The sequence below is a fragment of the Protomyctophum bolini genome (genome assembly GCF_963924005.1).
Source record: "Protomyctophum bolini genome assembly, chromosome: 8".
Classification (NCBI taxonomy): Eukaryota; Metazoa; Chordata; class Actinopteri; order Myctophiformes; family Myctophidae; genus Protomyctophum; species Protomyctophum bolini.
In genome coordinates, this window is record NC_137869.1 from 43872257 (window position 1) to 43898050 (window position 25794).

The 25794-nt window shown below is 43.6% G+C and overlaps 2 protein-coding genes across 2 annotated transcripts in view; both read left to right on the top strand.

The window, feature by feature from the left end:
* Nucleotides 1–20595, top strand: part of LOC308320361 (uncharacterized protein) — a 41243-nt gene extending 20648 nt beyond the window's left edge. Inside the window, exons 2-6 of the mRNA XM_080770696.1 lie at nucleotides 9340–9497; nucleotides 14349–14628; nucleotides 16012–16044; nucleotides 16457–16501; nucleotides 17665–20595. Coding sequence (XP_080626822.1) covers nucleotides 9351–9497; nucleotides 14349–14628; nucleotides 16012–16044; nucleotides 16457–16501; nucleotides 17665–17861 — 702 coding nt within the window. The 5' untranslated portion in view covers nucleotides 9340–9350 and the 3' untranslated portion in view covers nucleotides 17862–20595. The remainder of the gene's footprint in view (nucleotides 1–9339; nucleotides 9498–14348; nucleotides 14629–16011; nucleotides 16045–16456; nucleotides 16502–17664) is intronic.
* On the top strand, nucleotides 1074–4468 carry LOC308320359 (cholesterol 25-hydroxylase-like protein). The gene is made up of 3 exons (XM_080770694.1): nucleotides 1074–1365; nucleotides 3470–3695; nucleotides 4063–4468. The coding sequence occupies exons 1-3, from the start codon at nucleotides 1118–1120 to the stop codon at nucleotides 4396–4398; spliced, it is 810 nt and encodes a 269-aa protein (XP_080626820.1). The 5' UTR covers nucleotides 1074–1117; the 3' UTR covers nucleotides 4399–4468.
* Nucleotides 20596–25794: the final 5199 nt, after the last annotated feature.

The following is a 25794-nucleotide window of genomic DNA, read 5'->3' on the forward strand; positions in this document are numbered from 1 at the left end:
ATAAAGTGCCACGACATCTCAAAGGGCAAATATTATACTTTTACTCCAGTACGATTATTTGCCAACTTTACCTATAGCCTACTTGTTACATTGTAGATTTTGATTATTATTACAAAACATACAGTAACCACTTTAGCCTTGATACATTTCGGCCAATGTATATAAATTACAAGCTCACAATGTGTCACATTGCGAGCTTGTAGATCTGCTATTTTCGAAAGGTTTTGAAAACTTGTGAAATGGGACATTCTGCATGAGTACTTTTACTAGTGCTACTTTAATACCACTTCATACTTTAACTATTATGTTATACTTTAGCTAAAAATCGTGAAAATGTGTCGCAAATCTCTCCTGGGGGGGTCCCTGGAACAACATATTTCCAGATGAAGGTCTGCGACCAAATACAGATAATTCTCGAAGTCCTTGACATGAAAAAGGTAAAGCTTTTAGGATTTAGAAGACTTTTTTTTTTGTTGCCTCATGCAGGTCTAAATGGGTTAACTTAAGTATTTTTTAATTCCAGACTTTTACTTGTAACAGAGTATTTACACATTGCAGTATACTGATACTACTTAGTTACTCCACCACTACTTAGTTTATAACTGGCTTATAAAACTACAAAGTTACTTGTAAAATAAAGTTGAGTAGAGTGGAGTAAAATGCCGTCTGAGATGTAGTGGAGTAGAAGTATATAGTATTATGAAAATGGAAATACTCAAGCAAAATACAAATACCTCAAACTCCCATCCATGAAAACCCCCTCTCCTCATCCCAGCCAATAGCAAAGCACCGGGCAGGAACCACACTCCTTATAAGGGAGGCAGGAGCACCTCTAGGACACCCACAGCATAGTACATACGCACACACATGGGGGGCGTGGCTAAGGTTATAAAAAAGCCAAAAGCAGCCAAGTTCAGACACTATTCCAGCTCACAAGCTCTAGTGCACTACACTCTAGCTCTCTCTCCCTCACACGCACACACGCACACGTATGCGTACGGGCAATACCAAGACTAAAGGATTAAACACGGTCAACAAAGCCAAGGGAAATACATTTATTTTTTTTACCATTTTCCTCCAGCCCGTGTGTGGGACTTGTTTCTGGGTCGTATATACCATGTCTCTCCAGCCCGTGTGGGACTTGTTCCTGGGGCGCACCATGTGTCTCCAGCCCGTGTGGGACTGGGTGTCGGCCGGTCACAGCATCCCCCTGGCCTCTCCCTTCTTCCCCGTGCTCTTCTCGCTGGGCGTCTACCTGGCGTTCTGCCTGCCGTTCACCTGCCTGGACCTGCTCTCCTCCAGGGTGGCTCTGATACGCAGCTATAGGATTCAGCCCCACAGCTCTGTGACCTGGGACACCATGAGGTAAAAAAGACAAAACTGTGGGGTGCAGCTGTATTGCAGTGGTTCCCAGACCATTTACATTGTCAAGGACCCCCAAATTGACAATAATTAGCCCACAGACGGACATAGGGACAGACACAGGGACAGACACAGGGACAGAAACAGGGACAGACACAGAGACAGACACAGGGACAGACACAGGGACAGACACAGAGACAGACACAGGGACAGACACAGAGACAGACACAGGGACAGACACAGGGACAGAGACAGACACAGGGACAGAAACAGGGACAGGGACAGGGACAGAGACAGACACAGGGACAGACCCAGAGACAGACACAGGGACAGATACAGGGACAGACACAGAGACAGGCATAGAGACAGACACAAAGACAGACACAGGGACAGACACAGAAACGGACACAGGGACAGACACAGAGACAGACACAGGGACAGACCCAGAGACGGACACAGAGACAGACACAGGGACAGACACAGAGACAGGGACAGACACAGAGACAGGGACAGACACAGAGACAGGGACAGACACAGAGACAGGGACAGACACAGGGACAGACACAGGGACAGACACAGGGACAGACACAGGGACAGACACAGGGACAGACACAGAGACAGACACAGGGACAGACACAGAGACGGACACAGAGACGGACATAGGGACAGACAGGGACAGATACAGGGACAGGGACAGACAGGGACAGACACAGAGACAGACACAGGGACAGACACTGTCTATAGCAGTGGCTAGCACCAAAACAATGACTATGTAGGCCAGGGGTCTTCAACAGGGGGTCAGGGACCCCTATAGGGGGTCCTCAGGGGTCTTCAACAGGGGGTCAGGGACCTCTAGGGGGTCCTCAGAGTTATATACTGCAGGAAGCCGCAAAATAGTTGTGTGACAGGAACTTATTTTTATACTTTAACTTTGAGCATCCCTATTCCGAGGGGAACATCGGCTGAACATAACATGCAGATCTACAAGCTCAGCTCAGCTGTGTGTGCACGCGTGTGTGTGTGTGCGTGTGGGGGGAGGGGCGTACAGGGTGAAAGGTCAACTTTCAAGTATTGAGGGTGTAAGTGGTTGTCTGAAAATACACATTAACATGAATCCAACACTGATGACAGTGCTGTGTCAAGTCTATAAAGAAGTCCAAAACACAGCAGCCATGAGTTCTTACAAAGACCAGGAGATATGACCATATTACTTCTGTTCTCGCCTCACTGCATTGGTTACCAGTCATGTACAGAATTGATTTTAAAATTAACTTGTTTGTTTTTAAATCACTAATTACTAAATGGACTAGCACCTACGTACATTTCCGAACTCTTGTCCCCGCACATACCTTCTCGTAACCTCAGATCAGCAGACAAAGTTTTACTCAACCCCCCCCAACACAAAGCTGGTGACGCAAGGCGGCAGAGCCTTTGCTGCTAGGGCTCCACTGCTGTGGAACCAACTACCTCTGGAACTCAGACAGACCACTTCAGTGTCCACTTTTAAAAAACTCTTAAAAAACCCACTATTATTTAAAGGCTTTTAATGAGTTTGAATGAACAGTCCCAGTTTCTGCTTTTTATCTCATCTCTTATTATTATTTTTTGTATTTTGTATTTGACACATTTTCATTGTTGATTTTAATTGCCTGTTTGTGTATTTTATGTGAAGCACTTTGTAAACTTGTTTTTGAAAAGTGCTATACAAATATAGTTATTATTATTATCTGTGAAATCTATGAAAAGGTTTAATCTATAACGTAATTTTATACAATATGTAGTGGGGGTTCCTGCTTCAGCCGAGGGCTTCCTTAATTGCTTCTTCTGATACAATACTTTCTCAATGGTCTCCTTGTCTTATGCCAGTCCCTGCCTTTGTACAACCACATGGTTTTACTTTGTCTTATCCTATAGGAGCTGCCAGTCCCTGCCTTTGTACAACCACATGGTTTCACCTTGTCTTGTCTTACAGCATCTTATAGAAGCTGCCCTGTCTATGTATACAACCACATGTTTTCACCTTATCTTATCTTACAGCATCTTATAGAAGCTGCCCTGTCTCTGTACAACCACATGGTTTCACCAATTGTCTCATGTCTCTCTATAGGAGCTGCCTGTCCCTGTCCCTGTACAACCATGCGGTGTTCGTCTTCCCGGTGACAGTTCTCCACTGGTGCTGGAGACCCGTGGCGGTCCAGCGTGTGTCCAGTGCTCCCGGCGTGCTCAGCCTGCTGGGAGGCATGCTGGCCTGCCTGCTGCTCTTCGACTTCCAGTACTTCATCTGGCATGTGCTGCACCACAAGGTGCCCTGGCTCTACCGCACCTTCCACAAGGTGAGCGAGTTACTCTAGTTACTTGTCCCCTTGTCCTGTTCTTCTCTTTGTCCAGCTCAGTGGCCTTGTGGTTAGAGTGTCCAGGTCAGTCCTGAAACTGGGAGGTCGGGGTTCGATCCCCGGACGGGTCATACCAAAGACTGTAACAATGCGGGACCCAAATCACCCAATGTCTCCCTGCTTGGCACTCAGCATCAAGGGTTGGATTGGGGCGTTAAATCAAATAAAAAAATTCCCGAGCACGGCACAGCTGCGGCTCACCGCTCCATGAGATCAAACGCGGAGAACAAATTGTGCATGCAGCAATGTGACAATTGACAAATACTAGGACATTAACTTTAACCCTTTTTTTCCTCACCCCCGGCAGGTGCACCACACCCACACGGCCCCCTCGGCCCTGACGGCGCAGTATTCCGGAGCGTGGGAGATGCTGTCCCTGGGCATCTTCGCCGCGGTCAACCCCTTCCTGCTGGGCCTCCACCCGCTGACGGAGCTGGCCTTCTTCACACTGAACATCTGGCTGTCGGTGGAGGACCACTGCGGCTACGACCTGCCCTGGGCCACGCACCGCCTGCTGCCCCGCGGCCTCTACGGCGGAGCGCCGCACCACCACCTGCACCACCTCAAGTCCAGGTCCAACTACGCCCCCTACTTCACCCACTGGGACCGCCTGGCCGGGACCCTGCTCAGGCACGGAGACTGAAACCCCTTCCGAACTGGACCCTGCGCACACACACACAGGCACCAGGATTGAGACCACTTCTGAGCTTCATGAGCACCACAGGCACCAGGACTGAAACACGGGAATAATAAACACATTTCCGATCTGAACTGGGCACGGAAGGTTCTGCAGCCGCTGGATTAAGAGGGGTTTGGTTTCTGAACTGGTCAGGTCGTTTCTCAACCGAACAAAGTGGTTTCTGAACTGACTTTGTCAACACGCTGGCCCGGCGGCCACCTTGTACAAGCTGAATGCTTGAACCTTTCATTTCAACCATCTCAATAACGGGAGAATGAGTTACGGACCTGCAAGGGACAGGTCCATTTGGTTCCATGTGTACAGTCTCAGTTACAGACCTGTGATGGTCAATTTGAGGTCCCTCAAGGGACCCTCTATCGCACTTTGAGAACCACTGAACAGTGGCCTGAAGAAGTACTCCCGTTTTCAAATTGTACTCGAGTACTTGGAGTGTAATTTTACTCTAATGTGATTCATTTGTGGGTTTTGCGCTGTTTAAGACCAGAACACTGTAGTCTGTGTCAATAATTTGTTACTTTATTAAGAGTTTTGTGAAAATAACTCACGTCACAATGTATAAAATTATCTTTTATATTAAAAGACCAAGGTAGCAAAGTGCCAAGTTAGGTACTTTGTTCAGTAGCCTTTCCAGGCTGAAAATAATAATTAATTTGAACTGGGGACCCACCGCAATAATCATATTTTATCTGGGGACCCCCCCCCCCAACCCGACAAGCACATCGAATTGTAGTGGGCATTACATTTAGTTTGACTCTATCCCACAGATAAATATTGTGAAAATAGCCAATCTACGTCTGCTAATACAGACTTTAGTTTAGACATAGGCTATACTATTGGTCCGACTGTCATTAATTTAGACCGACAACCTACCTCAAACCCTAAAATAAACCCTAAGCGCAAGCACGGGAGCAGCACACCGTCGGTGTGTCTAATCTGCGTGTGCATCCCCTAGCTGTCCTACACAACGGACATGTGTACTTTATATAAACTTTCTATGAACGTCAGAATTATAGACTTTATTCTTGTTTACGTACCGTAAGAAAGCATTTAATAATAAGCCATGAACACCTAATTCAGTATTTTACCGTCACCTTTTCTGTAAAGCAATGCAAATTGTAACTTAATATTTTGAACGGAATATTTTCATACAATGTAAAAACACTCTAAGTATATAAATGTGAAGTCCAAGTGGATCCTGGATTATTTTTATTACATATATTATATTTTAAATGATTTTGATATTGTATGGCGTCTTGTCAGACTGGAGGCTGACTACATTTTTATACTTTAGATTATAGTATATCAATATACTGTATATTATTATTGTGGAATGTGTCACTTGTACGGTGAACAGACCTTGAAAATTCTTCATGAATGAACAATAAATATGCAAAAAAAAAAAAGCTCTTGAGTTGGGTTACCTGTGTCTCATTGTGTTTTTCTTCTTCTTATTATTATTATTATTATTATTATTAGTATTATTATTATTAGTTTGGTTGCCATCGGGGCGAACGCATCATGACCCTAAAGTCTCACTCTTGCCATTTTCTTAAAGACCCCCAGGCTCCAATACACGCACATTGGACAGAACTTTTCTCCACACTGCTGTCCGGGTGTCGAACAGCCTACCAGAGCATGTAGTGGACTCCATCACAGACAACGGAACAACCTAGAATTGAAAAAAATATAAATTTGCACATTAAAACTATAAATTAAGCATTCAAACGATGATATAAGACACACATTATGTAAACATTGTGTAAAAAATAATAACGTCTAAAAGTTAACTACATGGATAAACGCTATTCACTGGAGGAGGGGCCCGGACAGGAGTCAACCCCCACATCAATCAATCAGTCCCCTGCATAACTCTATGGTCCCTTGCCTTGACTGTGATGTCTCTCCAGCAGCAGCAGGGGGCGGCCTCGCCTTATAGAGCATGGGCACGATCGAGTTCATTCATAAATCCATGCTTTTACAATCTACTATGGTTCTGTGATTCTGACGCGTGTGCGTGATTTGATTGGCGCAGCAGGCGTGTGCGTGTGCGTGTGTGTGTGTGTGTGTGTGTGTGTGTGTGTGTGTGTGTGTGTGTGTGTGTGTGTGTGTGTGTGTGTGTGCGTGTGTGTGTGTGTGTGTGTGTGCGTGCGTGTGTTTGTGGGCGTGTTCTAACTTACTTCAGGCGGTGTACTCTGTATGGAACTATAAGTGTCTGTCTGGTAAGGAAGGTTGTCAAAGTAGCGGAGAGCGCTTCCCACAGCAGGACAAGCGACACAGCAAGAAATTGGAGCAAGGACAGAGATCTACATCACAACCAAGGTGCGTTTATACTTGCTTTAGTTGCTGGGTTTAGCCGTTTTTTAGTGCGTGGTTCACTGGTTTGTGATTAAGTTGCTCATGCATTCATTGACATTATAATGCGACGGACGGCCACTGTGAGTTGTGGAAACGCAGTTTGTATTTATAGCAAGATTATTAGCCCACTATATAGGATAATGTGTGTGGTTATGTTGCGATGTGCTCGTCGTGGGCGCGGGTCTGTTTATAGTGTGCATTATCGCTGGCTGTTATTACAAGTTTAAAACGTGTTTATAATAAGTGTAATGTGCAATCCATTCGCTGCCGCGAGTGCAGTGAACATGCGTGAACACACACAGACTGAATTGAACTATTCAGTTAATTGGAGAAGATTCACAGAATCGGTTGGATTTTCACTCAGACGTGGTCTATTTTGTAGGTCTATATATATGGTGTGGTGTCAACCGGCCTACAAAGTAATTAAATTGGCTTACTGACGAGACTACAGTCTAGTATCAACACATAGCCTATATGGAAGGGTTACACAGCAGTCATCATGTGCATTCCAGTAGGCCTAGGCTATACAGCCTATACTGCTATGCACGCATTGAAAATGTTGAAACAATTTAACATTGTTGAACATTGCATGCTGAATTGTTGAAACAAGATGAGTGAATCATGTGTTCTGAAATCGTACCGCTGTGTTTATTACCAATCTGTAAATAAAAGTACCAGCGAAAACATCAACTTCTTTTTTTTCCCACCGCTGGGGGGGGGGGGGGGGGGGGGGGGGGGGGGAAGAGTCATCGCTTAATTGCATCCAGCCGGTGATGATGAAACACGTATACGCACGCACACTGGAGTTGTTTGCTCTTGTAAGTTGTAAAAGTGATCTGTTGTGACCGCAGTATGCATTTAAAGTAGGCATATCTGTATATACAGTTACTATATAAACCTGTTCTAAATGGCATGTTAATACAATATACCCATGATAGGCATAGGCCTACTTCCCTGGGTTTCTGTACTGAGCTATAGGATGATGCCGTAACTTGCCGTTGTAATGTCCGGGATCCGAACACACACACGCGGTGCGAGAAGGGCGCTAGAGCCAAACATCTTGGGCTCCATTTTTCGTCACTGCTGAACCCATTATCCCTAAAGTTATTTGCCCTTTTTTTTTTTTTTTTTTTTTTTTTTTTTTTTACTATTTTGCAAAACATTTTTGTATAGTTAAAATGGCCAGTCTACAAGCTCACAACGTGTCAATGTAGATTGAAGAAGTTTAGGGATAAGGGGTTTAGCGGTGGAGCCCCTTATATACGAGCCTAAAGGGGTATTCCCCCTTGGGCAGGGGAGATAATTAGGCTTTTAGTGTTCTGGCAGAGGCCCTGCATGAGCCACTCTGCTGCAGTCACAAAGAAAAGAAAATATATGTACTATACAGACTATAAATGACAACTGAAAAAACGTATGGATTTGTGCCGCATTTGTGCCGCATGACGAGTGACAAATGAGTTAGGATAGCAACCAAAAGTATGTAGATAGAGCAAAATAGCAGTCGCTATTATACAGTACGTTGATTGAATACTTTATGTGACAGAAATGTAAGCTAAAAAGTACCATTGTGCAAAAGACATGGTCAAAAAACATATGTGTGTGCTTGGAGGCACGTGCACAGGGTTGCAGGTGTGTGTGTGTGTGTGTGTGTGTGTGTGTGTGTGTGTGTGTGTGTGTGCGTGTGCGTGTGCGTGCATGTGTGCCTTTGTCACCACGTACAACCTCAGAAAACATGATTTGGCTCTCCACATATATACCACCATTATGACTTACGTCAAAATACAGTAGCCTAGTGTACACCTAACCTATCCCATCCTATTCACACAAGAGGAAAATGAATTCGAATGAATATATAAAAATGCCAGTAAGACGCGCTGAGGGCGAGAAGAAGTGACCTCGAGGTCGCGTGCACGCGTCCGTCCGCCTCGTTGGCGGCAGACTGCTATGGGCGAGCGCTGGCACTTTGGAATTGCAGGGGGGGGACAGATCAACATGGAATTAATTCTGTACTGGCCCATATATCATGGAGTGTGTCTGGAGTGTACAGGGTTTGATGACGTCAGATCAACATGATGGAATGTTAGAACAGGTCAGCTCCATACTATATGGAGATCTAAGGGTTTGAGGTCAGATGTATTATAGAGTTACTGGCCGGCTCCATATATGCAGATCTATATAGGTGATGATGTATGGTTAACCAGGGTTAGATGAGGTCAGTGTTGTGATTCATATACACAGCATTATGAATACAAATAGTTGTGCATTGCATTATTAACCCATTCTGACCGGGAACCCGTTTTGGTGTTAGCATCATGTTATGCTTTAGCTATTGAAAAATAGCAGATCTACAACTTGTAGGTCTGCTATTTTTGAAAAATCGAAGAATGACTGACATTTTTAGAATCTGATCTCAGGTCAGAATGGGTTCATCAGACCAGTGTGTGTCCAGTGGAAACCTCGTATGAATCTGATCTCAGGTCAGAATGGGTTAACATACTCACATCTTGTTCTCTCTTTTCTCCTGAACAGTAGTTCTTGAGATGGCGGCGGTGGCGCGTAACGGGATGCTCCTCTTCTTCTGTGCGTTTGCCTGCCGGTGGGGTCCCGTCAGTGCCAGGGTCAGGAGGAGCGCTGCCGCTGGCGCCGTCGTTGGGGCTACCCTGGACAGGGTGGGGGAGATGGAGAAGGTGCGTAGTATACTGTACATAGAGCTGTCCCCGACTAAGGATTTGTATAGTCGAAATTAACATGAATGCATTTGCTGTTAGTCGACTGATAGTCGACTGAGCACCCCCCATGAACATCGACTGAGAGGCTTGTCATTAGCCAGATTGAGCACAGCAGGTGCAGATTGAGATTCTGGAGTCTATCAGGCCGGCCGGCACTGTGCGATTCATGTCACAGGCAGTGGCACTTTGCCACACAGGCAGCAGACACACTCCACCACATGCACATTGGAGATTGATTAAAAACAGTCAGAAAGCATGTTCAAATGTGTTTATGTCCCCCACAGACCTTAGTGGAATAATACAATAATATTTTGTGAAGAAAAAAAGAAAACCCTCTTTTTTTTTCTCCTTTTTTTTTTGGTGAACATCGACTGAGAGGTAGCCAGTCGACTGAGACCCGTTCCGATCGATTAGTCGACTATTCGACTAATCGAGGTCAGCCCTAGTAGTACATAGCGAAGAAGTTGAACGCTATCATGGACAACCCCCGGCTCACACCACCCCCTCACACCACACCCTCAGCACGTGTAGATGGTCTGAGCAGGAGGGGTGTAAATGAGTCCGTTTGATGAGGGCTAGGTGCACAGAAAAATGACATATACCAAAAGATCTCCATCGTTGCCAACGGTTTATTTCATCAATCAATTCCAAAAAGAATGTTCCAAAAAATGCCTCAGGAAAAATATTTCTTGCACAAAAATAAAATATAATTTTCAAATAAAATGAAAATAACAAAATTAAATGACAAGCTTAAATTCAAGCATCCAGTGTGGACATTACCAGTCCCTACACTGTCCTAGGGCAGAGCTTCCCGCATTGTGCCCCCTTCCGTCCATGTCTCACCATGGACTGACTACATGCACTCAAACTCAGGCCTCTCACTAGTGGCCCATACCATCTGTCTAGAGACAGGTTTCCCAAAAAACATTCACTTACACAACTAGTGAACATGTGACCCAGAAAACATTTCCAACATTTACAGCAGTGGTAACCAACCTTTTCAAGCCCAAGAGCCCATTTTATTCCCAATTGTAAGCCAAGATCTACCACTAAAACGTGTTCGAAAAAACACTTGTTTTTTTGCTATTTCTGACAGGCTCAATGCATGTGCACACATCCACACAAAGACTAAAGCTTAAATTAGAATAAATACTTATAGTAAGTTATATTATCAATGTCAAATAATATTAAGACAAATTAGAAATAATTAGTATTTTTTCAATGAATATTCACATTGGCAGATGTTAAAATGACATAGGCATAACATGACCATATATATTTGCACAGATATGCATGGTGACATACTCTCAGGGTCAGCCCACCTTTAATGAGACTGCACTTTATCTGCAAGCGTTTTGAAATCTGGTTCATATTTAGTGATTGCCAGTCTGAGGGTGTCATTAAGATGTGAGTCAGTCATACGAGTTCTAAACTTGGATTTTATTTGTGAAAAGGCCATTTCATTTGATACAAAAGCAGCTACTTGACTCATGCCGTGCGTTGTACTTCAACAAGTTTGCTCTATGTGTGCGTGTGTACAGAATTCAAACTGTAGCATTGATTATTGTCACGGACAGAAGTCATTCTTTCCCTTTGCATATGCCCTGGAGTGCACTCGCCTATTAGTTTGCATTGCAGACTGGTATATTCAGAACGCGCCCTTAATTAAAAACCAAATGCAGCTGTGTATGTGGCTCTCAGCGTGCGGTGACTATTGACTACCGTGACTACCTTTTTGTTTCTGGCTAAGCTTTACGCGCAGGGCACATGAACCTCTCCGTCTCGTCAGTGCTGGTTGTTGTTTATTTGCATGGCTCAGAAAATGAGTAACAAACTAAAATGAGAACGTTATCGAGTTGTTGGAGGAGGAGGAGGAGAATAATAATGTTATATTTCTTATTGTGTTCTCGGGCCGCTGTGCTGCGCTGCTGCTGCGCTGTGTGCCAACCACATCATCATCTTTTCATTTTGACATGATTCACATGAAATAATAATCCTGCACCGCGTGTAGCGTTTGGTTTCATTAACGCGATCGTGAGAAAATAGCCTACAGCTGCTGCTGCCAAAGATACGACAGTGCTACGCAACATGGAAGTAACACTGACTCGAAGCCGTTTAAAAATCAGTCAGTGAAGTCAACTTTTCACCGTCGTTAGGTCCCCGTCGTCCGTCCGCCCCCCCCACCCACAATCAAAAGAAGCGTTTTCAAAGAGACGAGTAGGATATAAAGGCAGCCTGAAAGGCAAGCATTTGCATTCCAATGGGTCTGACACTTCGCGATCGACGGGAAAGGTTCCCGTCCAACCCCTGGTTGTAACCCCTGGTTACAACCAGGGGTTGTAACCAGGGGTTGTAACCAAACCCCCTGGTTGGTTACCCCTAATTTACAGTATACTGTAATGCAACATGGTGCAACCCAATTGAATCCTCCACCTATAAAAGGAGCAGTGGATTCAGTAGTGACTCTTTTGTGAAACTTTGACCAGGAAATGAGGATGGTGTGAGTAGTGGGTGTTTGAGTAATCATTACTATGTCGTCAAACTGTTGGACTTTGAAAGGAATAAAAGTATGTTTGACCAACCAATTGATGAAATTAAATGAATATATGCATATAAGACGGTAGAAGTCAAGATCAACTGATTGCTAACTTAGCCGGCATAGTTAAACAGCAAACTGTTGGATAATGACTGAATACCGACATGCGGGAATACTGAGTATGAAATGAGGTTATGCCAAACAGAAAATGAAAAACAATTAAACATGTGGCTCAAGAGGAAAAGTGAGAAAGCATTCTGTCTTTATCACAAGGGGGAAATGATAGCTTGAATTTGTTTGTTTTGTTTTGTCATTCGTTCGTTTGTTTTGTGCCACAAGACTTTGCCTGCACATCGGTGTTGTTTTTGGCGACTAATGCTATGGCGACAAATGTCTGTCGACTGCCTTTTTTTCACTGACAATAACTCCATAGAAAAAAAATAAAAACTGAGCCATGATGACTAAAACCGTGACTAAATATGCTGTCGATTTTGTCAAGAAATAAAAATTAGACTCAAATGTTATGATAAGGGACTAGTGGACAAGAGTAAAAGACAAAAGTCATTTTACACTTGGTTCCATGCTGAAAATAGCAGATCTACAAGCTCACAATGAGTGAGCTATGTGATCTATGAGCTTGTAGATCTGCTATTTTTTCAATACCTAAAGTATGACCTTTTGCTTAAAATACTAAAAAGGGTTCCCTGTCCTGAATGGGTTAATACAGGTATAGTTCTTCTGACCAAGCAATTGGTTGAAATGGGCTCTCCAGCCGTGCTGAAAATGAGCATGACGGCACACCAAGCCGCTAATAGAAGATTTGAGAACGGGTTAATCACGTTAAATATCATCAGTTGAGCTGATTAATGATTAGACAGAGTTTCGTCAGAGCGGCATGCACTATTGGCTTAGGAATGGAACAAAAACAAAACAATTAAAATAATACATTACATTTCCCCCGTGTGCTAACTGTGCATAGCTGAATAGGCTGGGGTATAGCTGTGCGCTCCTGTATTTTAACGTCAGTTATTATGGTGGTACTTGGAGAGCCAGATATTGTCTGAGGTGGTACATGGTATAGAAAGGTTGAGAACCACTGGTCTAGTTGTTTTGGTCTTGTCCTCTCCAGCTGTAGCCCATGTCTAATCATCCCTCGTGTGCAGTATATTAGTTCCACCAGTCAGTTCTTGTCGGATCATTGTTTGTGTTGCATTGTTTGTCTGTAAAGTCTTCTGTTCACCTTTTCACCTGTATCGCATTCCCTATATCATGGGTTTTGAACACTATTCTGTCTGGCTGTCCTGCATTTGGGTTCTCACCACACGACCAGACCATGACAGTTTTGTGTCTGAAAATTACAGAGATTATATACATACATAGTATATTATATATATACAGATATTATATTATAAGACGACCCCCATTTGTCCAGACTCATTTGTGGAAAAAAGAACATTGAATATCAAATTGTCTAGTCCCCGATTATAATACGACCTCATTTTTTAGGATATTTCCATTGGGGGAAAAAGCCTATAGTCTTATATTCAGGCCAGTATATAAATATTCATAGATAATTATTGTTTTTCATCTTCTTAACTTTAATCACGCATCAAACAATGGAAAATAGTAAAAGAAACCTATTGTAGGCTACAGTAAATGGTGGTGCTATCCCTAGTGGTGCGTGGAGAACTGCAGGGGGTGTGTGACATGAAAAGGGTAATGGCGGACGGTTTATAGTGTTATTTAACACAAACGTCAACATTTGGTAAAACACAATTTTTGTATAGAGCTAAGTGACTCGAGAAGGGGGAGCAGCAGCTCTCTCTCTCTCTCTCTCTCTCTCTCTCTCTCTCTCTATCTCTCTGTGTAGTGACATTCCTCCCCACAGCCCCCCCTTTCCAAATTCCCTCACACATCCAGCGTCACAGTTTCAACTCAAGACAAGACAAGACAAGTGTGTGTGTGTGTGTGTGTGTGTGTGTGTGTGTGTGTGTGTGTGTGTGTGTGTGTGTGTGTGTGTGTGTGTCGCTCTCAACCTAAAATGAAAGGAATGCGAGCCTGATGCATTTTGACCTAGCGTCAGCTAAGGTCAGGGGGTGCACAGCCAAAATTTGGGAATGCCTGGCTTAGAACAACATATTTTCAGATGGGGGTCGGTGGGCAATCATTTTGGGGGTCCTTGACATGAAAAAGGTTGAGCACCACTGACATAGAAACAGAGTTTTTTTTCAGAAAACTGTAATTAAACGTCACCTATCTCCTATCCTCCGCAGATGAATCTCACGTGCTTCAACACGACTGACCCACAGTTTGAGAAGGTGAACCACATCTATGATGATGATGATGACAAAGGCTTCCTGTGGAGAGGTCAACCAGCTGACATGTTGCCGTGTTACAACACCAGTACTCCCGCCCAGAAGCGGTGCGTGCCGTGTCTTCCGGGTCGGAACAACACGGCCGTCCGTGCACTGGTCTGTAAGGACATCCCGGCGACAATCCGACTGGTGATGGAGGCAGACGATGAACCCCTCGACATTAACATCACACCTGGTGGTGAGTCTAAGGCTCTAGAGTCTGGCCCAGTTAAAATATGATTACTTTGGGAATCCTTGCAGTAGATCACAGATACTGTTGAGAACTTGAAAAGGTTTTCTCAAAGTGTCAGATTGTCTAATAATTATCCCCAGAGGTCCCAGCACTAAGATGTTCCTATAGCACTGCTGTGCCCATATATAGGCTTCATACTGTATGGATGTGTTGCATGTTACGAGGAGCAGGGCTCTGTTGATTGGCTCTTTGACGCTTTCGGACCAATTGTGTGGCTCCGTAGGCGTGGTTTTTAACAGGTCGGGTGGAGGGGACAGACTTCACACGTTGTATTCATGTATAGAGATGAATGTGATTCATGATTTCAGATGATGAAATACGATGTTTAATGATCGAGAGAATGACGTGCCAAACGTCTTCATCTGGACTTAAACCCAAATGGATCTAATAACAACTTGTTATACTCCTATCTACTTCTACTATATACTTTTACTTGTTATTAACAAGTAAAAGTAGGAGTAGATAGTAGTCTAGTAGTAATAATACAAACAAAGGATTAGGCAACAATATATCGTATGTCGACATATATCGATATTAATCCCCAGAAGTCGATTTTCAAAAATAAATATGAAATGTGAGCTTTAATCATATTCCATCATATTCAAGTACTTTTGGAGAGAAATGAGACAGACTCCATGCAGTCACTGTCAGTAGTAGAGGCCTGCAGAGGGGAGCTGTATGTGCCTGTGACACAGGTGATGGTCGTTGATGCTCATTAATACATCAAGGAAGGCAATTGTGTTTCTGCACTGTCAAATAGGTCTACATCTATCCTAAGATGCCATCAAAGAAAGCTTTTTTTTTTACATGTTAAATCGAGCTAGGTTCTAATTAAAAAAGCATGTTTACAGTTGTTGCACAGAAATTAAGTAATTCTAAAAGGGGAAAAAAGCTCGGGGGGAAGAAATCATTAAAAGAAAAAACATTTGTCTGGAAAATAATTTTGTGTTGAAAATATCGTGATAAATCGTATCGTGAACCTCATATCGTGATACGTATCGTATCGTGAGTTGAGTGTATCGTTACATGCTTACAAAGTATGTTACTGTGTGTAGTAGTGTACTGATCAAGTCAACAGTAATAGTAGTAGTCTAGCGGTGTAACCATTGGCACAATTAGCAGCAGCATCTGTAACATTAGTAGAGGTTGTAATACCAACTGTAGTCGTGGTATAGTTATTGGTAGAACTACAGTAGCAGTAGTATTTGTAGCAGTAGTAGTAGTAGTGGTGGTGGTAGTAATATACAGTAACAGTATATACGGTAGATACTTTGTGCTCATTGTAACTTCACTGAAATGCTGACCTTTTGACCCTGGTTTTCATTGCAGACTGTCCATCCTTCGCTAAACCTGCTGACCCCGGTGAGTACCGTAGTGTGTGTGTGTGTGTGTGTGTGTGTGTGTGTGTGTGTGTGTGTGCGTGCGTGTGTGTGTGTGTGTGCGCGTGTGTGTGCGCATGTGTGCGTGCCGCGTGAGTGTAGTAGTGCCGTGTGTCAGCTTGTAAGGTATGGGTCCAGGTTACTACAGAGTTACTATTACTAAAGATGCCCTCCAGATGTTTCTGTGACAGGAACGTTTTTTTTTTTACCATTTGTTTACCCATAGAATCCCTATCCTGGTGCAGGGAACATTAGTTGAAAATAGCCAAGAGTCAAGTTTAGTCATTAACAACCAATTGCATTAATTTACAAATAAGTCTATGAAGTCTATCTATGGAATCTACAGTATATGAAAAAGCCTGAAAAAACAATATCTCTACTCGGTCCAACCTTAGATGCTGCTCTGGATCGGCCGATGCTGCCTGCAGGTAAAGAAACAGGTGAGTTATTGGTTTGATTTTTTAATAATCATTGTGCAATCTCGGCTTTTACTACTACTGCTACTACTATACAAATAGAACCAAAGCTGAATTGTGCGCAGCCATCACTCTCAAGTCTCGACAATTACGCAGCAACGACACTTTAATAAAATATTGAACCAATGGAAAGTAGTAAAAAGTGCTTCAGACAAAAGCTCTTAACTCCATTGGACCCTCAAACTGTCTGCTAAAGCAACTAACTCCACCACCTCTCCCCCTCTCATGGAAGTGATCATTCCAAATCACAACTTTGATGAGGCAGTAATTGCTATGTTTTTGTTTGCTTTTGTTTTCTTAATTTCCAAAAAAAATAAATATATATATAGCCTATATCCATTTCCTGAAAAATGAACATTTTGGAGTTAGGTGGTTTGTTCCCGGCAGCAGAGACATATGATTGTATTACAGGATCTGTTTACACAGTGTTGTTAAGACTTTGGTCCACTAAGTGGTTTAACCATGTTTGAAGACGCTAAAAAAATAACACTTCCAAACGCCCTGATTTGAAAATATTTAAATTCTGGAAGGAAACAATTCACAGACAAGCTGTCATGCTGCTTGCATTTCCTTAAAACGTGGCACTCCTATTGAAAACCATTAAAAAACATACGCCGCACAAAAAACTGAGATGTCATACATACGTTATTATTATAGTCAGACCAGTGCTGTTTTTTTAAGTGGTGCAAAGTGAGTATGTGTGTGTGTGCGTGCCTGCCTGCCTGCCTGGCTGGCTGCCTGGGTATAGAGTATCGGTAGGGGAAAAAGTGGCGCTGTTACATGTGCCAGAAACAGAGAGAGAGAGAGAGAGAGAGAGATAGTGTTGCACTGTTGCCTGCTAATGAGAGAGCGAGAGGGGAGTTGCACCACACGGAGTTGCACCACTTACTTCACACGGGTGTGATTTTTTGTTTTTAAACCTTCGCATGGCATACTACGTATATATAGCCCTATAGCATATAACGGTAGACTACACCACCGAGAGAGAGACAGACAGACAGACGGACAGACAGAGAGACGGACGGACGGACGGACGGACGGACGGACAGACAGAGATTCTTGAGTCGATCATGGAGCTGTAAGGAGGATGGATGACTGAACCTCTGTTCCTCGTTCTGTCTCTACAGATGGACAGTTTCCCTCTGTTCCTCGTTCTGTCTCTACAGATGGACAGTTTCCCTGGTGGTGGGGATGGCTTTGTGTCCCCCTCTGCGTCATCGTGGCCGTCTCCCTCGGTGTCCTGGGCTATTGGAAGCGAGATATATTTCGAACAAAGTATCCGTTTGTTCGCACCAAATTATGTTCTCATGTCTCTCAGGAGTAACCTGATGGAACCTGATGGAACATCTACTGCACTCTGAATGTAGGTAGTGTCACCCTTCAGCTGCACTTCCTTCTCTGACACTCTCTCTCTCTCTCTGCTACAATACTTTTAGATCAGTGGTTCCCAACATTTTTCATGTCAAGGACCCCCAAATTGACATTTATCAGCCTTTCGGACCCCCATTTGTACATCTCTATTAGTCTCGATTTTTCAACCATTTTTATTTCAAGGGCCCCCCGGGGTTTGACATTCATTAGGCTACGGTCCCCATAGTTTTCAATTAGTTACATTGTAGTCACCTGGAATGGCTTAGTCTAGTTTTAGTCGACTAAATATCATACGGTTTTAGTCGACTAAATCTACAGTTGATTTAGTGGACTAAAATGTATTTTGGTGGGCGTTGCTGCCTGTTTTTACACTTGGTGAAAATAGCCGATCTACGAAGCTTACAACGCGTCGCGATGCGTTGTAGATCTGTGTAAAATGACTCATACTGGATCTCTTGTCTCTTAGCCTATAGTTTTTATTTGCTGACGAAATTGTCAGTATGTTTACATTCTGTTTTAACCAGCACACCACTGTCCTTCTATCCAGGGGTGTAACAATACATTTTAACAGTTATACGATACGTATCACGATACATGGTTGGCGATACGATACATGGGCGATATTGGTTCACTATGGTGACGCGATGCGATGCAGTGATTTGAAATCGATACAGTAACTTTTTAAAATACATTGACATTATTTTAAACTAAGTAATTAATCCCCTCTTTTTATTTTTTTCTTCAAAGAATTGCTAAATACCACGCAGAAAAATGTCGTATTGATACAATCGATTATTTTCATGGCAAAACGATTCGATACCCATTATTTTGCCTTGCAAAACGATACGATGCATAGTCAATGTTGCTGTTTTCATTTCGATATACTTTCATTTTAATCTTGAAATTAATATTGATGTTTCGATGCAGTTACTATATATCGTTACACCCCGAATGCTATCAGTATGGTCAGAGCACTGAGTCTGTTCCATGGCTTCTTGTTACTAGTACACATGATTCAACCATTGTGACCAAATTTGACTGAGAGACTGCCGTCGCGCAAATTCACCAGAGAAAAACTTTTTTTATTGTTATTTTTCCAAAAATGAGTTAATAGCACAGGCAGACTCTTCACATAGAGCATGTCTGAAATAAGTGTCAGAGCTGAAATCGACATGTAGCTAGGTGTAATGCTAGAGACCACAGAAGTTAACCTTTCAAGCCTGTTTTCTCAACTCGCTGTTTTCGGCAAGACATCACTCTATAAGCCATATCTCCAAAACTGGTGGGTCAAACTGAACAACCAACATGTCAATTTGAAGCTATGATTCCCCGCTTTCATATGGCATGAAATGAAAGTCTGTGCTCTTTCAACATGTTGACTTGAGCCCTGCATTGCCCACGCCGGCGGGGGCTGCGGCTGTCCACCTCATGAACTTACGGCATTGGCTAGTTGTTTTTTTACTTTTTTAATGTAAAAGTGATTGTAAGAGCCATATGATGTCAATACTGTGATGTCTTTTTTATACTAATTGATGATGTCACCTCAGGGAGTGGCCAGGGTTGCCATGCCTATTTAAAACTCATCCAGTGCCACCAGGTGGATACCAGTTTTGGCCCTCGTTGCCACTGAAGCTCATTATAAATGAAATAAATACATTTTAATTGTATTGTGCAATGTGCATGTAATGTGCATATCATCACCTGAACACCAGATTAGAGGAATTTTCTAAATCTGGATGAAGTAAAAAAGAAAAAGAAAATGTGTGGCAATTTGTGGCACTGAAGGAGTTTTAATGTGTCCTCAATCACGCTCTCATTAATGCTGATTGGCAGGAGCACACTGCGTTTCTTTGTTTGTGAACTCAGCAGACAATTTTGGACAACGTTCCTTGCCGTCAGTTAACCACATGTGTTCAAGCATATAGGGCTCGGACACTATACAGTGATATTTTATTGAATTTGCGATTTTTAAAACCACATGCGGGGTTAATGTTGTAATTAAGCGCCTTTAACATCGCAGCATCCTGGAGGAAAAAAGAACACTTGTGACTTGACAAAATATGCTTTAATGTAATGAACTCTGTAAGTTGACAGTGGCTGCAGGAGTTTCAACCATTAAATATCAACCTTGTATTCATATATATTGACATAATAATTTTGAACGAGAGGACCAGTTATACAGTATGAGGATAAGACTGACGCCATAACTGCTCCCCTGTGTGTTCACTCTGAGCAGCAGAGACATACTGTAGTCTCTGGATCACTAGAAATGTCCATTTATTTAGATTATTGGCAAAGAAATGTATCTTAGTTTTATGGAAGACAGATGACATACCTTCAGAACACATGTGGACGGCCCAAATAGTGTCACTTGTCTATTACCACTGGAGAGACTTAAATGTGACACGCAAAATAAGGCAGATGTTATATATTCGTAGAGGTATGGACACCCTGTTTGGATTATATCGAAGAGCGCAGTTGATTCTGTGTAGGACGGAACCCACCGTCACTTGCACACATGCATTGCACAACCCTGTACCACTTGGAAATGATTGTTATCATTATTATTTTCTTTTGTAACTTTTATTTTCTTTGTTTTCATTGTTGTTTTTATATACATTGTTGTTAGTATTTTATATGTACACTGTCTTGTATGTAAAGTCTGTTGTGTTGTCCTTGTGTCTATGTCAAAAAGAGAAAACCCTCAAAATAAATTATGATGAAAAAAGAAATGTACTGTCTTGTTTACAGTATACGTTCAGATGTGCAGTTAATGGTGAAGAGCTGAGGGCAGTGGGACCGTTTTCTGACCTTGTGAGAAGTAAAGAGACGTTACTGTGTGTGTGTAAGCTATAGAGAAATATATAGGAGAGTGCGATAGAGATGTGCTGCCTAATGTCACTGTCTGTTGTACTTTGTCTCAATGCGCTTAACCCATTCTGACCTGAGATCAGATTCATACGAGGTTTCCACTGGACACACACTGGTCTGATTAGCCCATTCTGACCTGAGATCAGATTCTAAAAAATGTCAGTCGTTCTTCGATTTTTCAGAAATAGCAGACCTACAAGCTCGTAGCGCGCCACTCGGTGGCGCGCTATGAGCTTGTAGATCTGCTATTTTTCAATAGCTAAAGCGCGACATGATGCTAACACCACAATGGGTTCCCGTTCAGAATGGGTTAAAGGACCACTTCATATGTCCTCGTGATAAAATGGCATTTTTTTCTACTCAGTCTCAGTCTGTGTCTCATAGGAGGGCTGTGGGCAGTTGAGACACCCGTCCACCAGTGGCATCATCGTTAGGCAGATTATCTTTTTTAAACTAGATTTTCTTTTTACTATAGATTTGTATTATGGCTTCCATTGCAAGTAGAAAGCCTGCCGTTTCTATTAGCTTGGATTCCCCATCGATGATGTCACTGGTGGACGGTTTTCTGAACTGCCCACAGCCCTCCTATGAGAACACAGACTGAGTAGAGGTTTCTTTTGCCATGTTATCATGATTATTAGTGAGGACCGATTATGTGAAGGTAGGTAGGAAAGTGGTGAAGTGGTCCTTTTTGTGTAGTGTACTAGTGTAGTGTACTAAGTACTATGAATTGCCTCGTTGAAATGTGTCTACGAATATACATTCCTTTCCCTTCCCTGTGTTTGTTTTGTATAGTAGCATATGAACTCTATGAAGGGGCAGTCAATCATCATCACATACATAGACAATACCAGTCTGTAGTGTTGTAGTCGAGACCACCTGGTCTCGTCTCGAGACCGGTCTCGAGACCAAATTTTCGTGGTCTCGGTCTTGTCTCGGTCTCGCGCTTCTCGCCTTTTTTTGTCTTGTGGTCTCGTCTCGGTCTCGCGCCTCATTTGTCTTGGTCTTGTCTCGGTCTCGCGCTTCTCGCCTTTTTTTGTCTTGTGGTCTCGTCTCGGTCTCGCCTCTCATTTGTCTTGGTCTTGTCTCGGTCTCGCGCTTCTCGCCTTTTTTGTCTTGTGGTCTCGTCTCGGTCTCGCGCCTCATTTGTCTTGGTCTTGTCTTGGTCTCGGACTTATTGTCTCGGGTCTCTTCCCCCACCGAGACCACTCGAGACGAGATGCAAAACGTTCTATTATATCAACCCGATCGCAAGGACTGAGAGTGTGAGAGGAGCCCATTCACATTAATGAATTAAAGACAGCTGTTAAGGAGAACAGCGCTGCATGACGTTCATACAGGTCCAAAGAAGAGCACATGTTGATGTTATTATGATCATTCTATCATGAAATTATATCAGCCTCAGGCAATGGGCTTAAATAAAAAAAGTGTCGGCCGGGAGGCGGAGAGTTACGCACGGCATTGACGGCAATACGCATGCAGCGCCCGGCATACAGCCTGGCATTTTCATTTCAATATATTCTACCAACAGTGCAAGACTGCAAGCTTTCTTTTTGTGTTGTAAGTTGTAACTTGTAGCCTGTAGTCGTTTTAATAAACGAGGTTGAGCGGTGATCTGAATACTGATCTGAAAATAGCCAATCTACAACTATCACAACGCGTTGCACTGCAGCCGTGCAGCGCGACTGCGACATATGTATGAACTATGAAGCATCGCCTCGGTTTAGTTTCATCATGAGAAGAGTAAAGAACCACCACCTACCTGACGTTACATCTATACCTAAAGTAAACTAAAATCCATCCATCGTCCACCTTATGTGATCATGTCTTGTCAGGCTATAATAAAAACGATCATAAAAACAATCCTTTGTTGTATAACGTGCATGCATGCCTCATTGACATTGTTGGTTCACTACCGATTTATTTACTAAAAGGCTCAAACAGCAGCAACCAAAACCAACTAATAAACTATTGTTTTAATTTGAAGGTGAGCCATAGCCCATAGCCATTAATCTGAAAGGTTTTGGTCGGAAACTGTCAAACTGACAGTGACGGACAGTGTGACAGGTGAGGTCACAGTTCACAGGTTAATTCAGTGCATGCGCAATGCACATGGTTTAATTTGGGGGAACAACAAATGTACTGGTCAATAAGATGTCGGCTAATTCAGCTGTTATAAGGTTTGGCTTTGTGGAACACAAAAATTACATTTTCAAGGATAATGGGGGGAAAAAGCACAGTGCAAAGTGCAAGTTTTGTGGAAAATCATACTCTGAGACGTCAGGAAGAGGGAAAAATAGTCTTGGTCTTGACTCGGTCTCGCCTCGCGGCAGTCTCGGTCTCGACCCTCCTAGGTCTTGGTCTCTGCCCCCTAGGCTCGCATCGGTCTTGGTCTTGGTCTTGGTCTCGACCCTCCAGGTCTTGGTCTTGGTCTTGGTCTCGGCCCCATAGGCTCGCATCGCTATTGGTCTTGGTCTCGGTCTCGACCCTCCAGGTCTTGGTCTTGGTCTTGGTCTCGGCCCCCTAGGCTAGCAGCGGTCTTGGTCTTGGTCTCGGTCTCGACCCTCCAGGTCTTGGTCTTGGTCTTGGTCTCGGCCCCATAGGCTCGCATCGCTATTGGTCTTGGTCTTGGTCTCGACCCTCCTAGGTCTTGGTCTTGTCTTGGTCTCGCTTTAGGTGGTCTCGACTACAACACTACCAGTCTGTAAGGATTCTTGAATGAATGTGTTGTATTTATGACCCTTTCTGAACCAACTCAACTCAACTCAACTCAACTTTATTTATAAAGCACATTTAAAACAACCATAGCTGCCACAAAGTGCTGTACAGTACATAGGTAAAACAGTATAAGAAAACGCATAGACTAAAAACACAGAAAGCAAAGACAACACACAAAACAAAACACAAAACAAGGGAAGGAGGGTGGGGGAGGCTAGTTCAGGAACAGAGGTCTCATGCTGTGTTAAAAGCCAAAGAATAAAAGTGCGTTTTAAGCGAGGTTTTAAAAATGGCCAGAGAGGGGGCCTGCCTAATTTGCAGGGGAAGGTCGTTCCAGAGCTTGGGGGCAGCGACTGAAAAGGCTCTGTCCCCTCTAAGCTTCCGCTTCGCCCTCGGGACCTCTAGCAGCATCAGGTCAGCTGACCTGAGGGAGCGGGCAGGAGAGTAGGGGTGGAGGAGCTCGGAGAGGTATGGAGGGGCGAGACCACTTAGAGCTTTAAAAGTAAAAAGCAGAACCTTGAACTTAATTCTAAGATTCACTGGCAGCCAGTGGAGAGAGGCGAGGATGGGAGTTATATGCTCTCTCTTACGCGTGCCAGTAAGAAGTCGGGCAGCCGCGTTCTGAATTAATTGAAGCCGAGCAAGGGAGGACTGACTGGCTCCAAGGTAGAGGGCGTTACAGTAATCCAGCCGAGATGTAATAAAGGCATGGATTACTGTCTCAAGGTGCTGAGTGGTTAAAAAGGGTTTTACTTTTGCCAGTTGACGTAAATGAAAAAAGCTAGACTTCACCACTGAGCTAATTTGGCGATCTAGCTTAAAATCGTTGTCCATTTTAAAGCCTAGGTTGGAGACTGTTGGCTTCACAAACTGAGCCAGGGGGCCTAGATCAAGAGGAGGGGGGTTACCAGAACCATTTGGGGCAAACACTACCACCTCAGTTTTCTTCTCATTGAAGCTTAGAAAGCTTAGGGCCATCCAGGCTTTAATGTCGTCTAGGCAAGAGAGAAGAGCTTTAGGGTCAGCGTCTTTCTTCTTTAGGGGAACATAGATCTGACTGTCATCAGCATAGAAATGGAACGAAATGCCATGTTTTCTGAGGATGGACCCTAGCGGCAGGAGATATAGGGAGAAGAGCACTGCGGCTAAAATAGAGCCCTGTGGAACACCATACGACAACGGCGCTGGTGACGATTCAGAGCCAGCAGCGCTGACAGACATGGTTCTGCCTGTCAGGTAGAACCTGAACCACTCCAGCGCCGTTCCACAGATACCCACTAGGTGCTGCAAGCGCCAGAGCAGGACGCTGTGGTCGACTGTGTCGAACGCAGCCGACAGGTCCAGCAGGACCAGAATGACATAGTCGCCTGCATCGTTAGCTATGAGGATGTCGTTAAATACTCTAACTAGTGCAGACTCAGTACTATGCCGGGTTTTAAAGCCAGACTGGAAGACCTCAGGGATCTTATGCTCCTCTAGGAAAGACTGTAGCTGGGCATAGACAACCTTTTCTAGTATCTTAGAGATAAAAGGCAATTTAGATATAGGCCGGAAATGAGCCAACACAGTGGGGTCGAGGCCTGGCTTCTTAAGCAGTGGTTGCACTACAGCATGTTTAAAACATGTGGGAACAAGACCAGAAGAGAGACTGCTATTTATGATTTTCAGGACCGTGTGAGCTACGCTGGGGAAAACCTCTTTAAAGAGGCGAGCCGGGATAATGTCGTGCGGCGAACCTGAGGCCTTTATGTGGCTGACTACATCCTCCAAAACGGACAATGTTACAGGTTCAAACGAGCTGAGCACGGCGGGACATGGGACACAGACAGAGGGGTCAGAGGCAGGAGCAGTGATGAGGGCCCTTGTATTTACCACCTTGTCAATGAAAAAGTGCAGGAAGTCATTACATATGTCAGCTGATTCAAAACAGACAGGCTGAGCGATATTAAGAACAGAGTCAATGGTTTGATAAAGTACACGTGGATTAAGACGGTTAGACTCAATAATATTCGCTAGGTGATCTCTTTTTGCCTCTTTGACAGTGTTCTGGTAGAAGAGCCAGGATTCCTTTAAAATCTGAGAAGAAACCTGCAACTTATCCTTCTTCCATTTACGTTCTGCTTTTCGGCACTCCTGTCTAGCTGCACGGGTTCTGTCATTAAACCAGGGCTCGGGCTTTGCCCTGGGCAGCTTGGATTTCATTGGGGCCACAGAGTCCATTATGGTCCCACACGAAGAGTTAAACCAAGAGCACAGTTCCTCTGTGGGAACAGCCGAGACAGACGGGGCACACAACT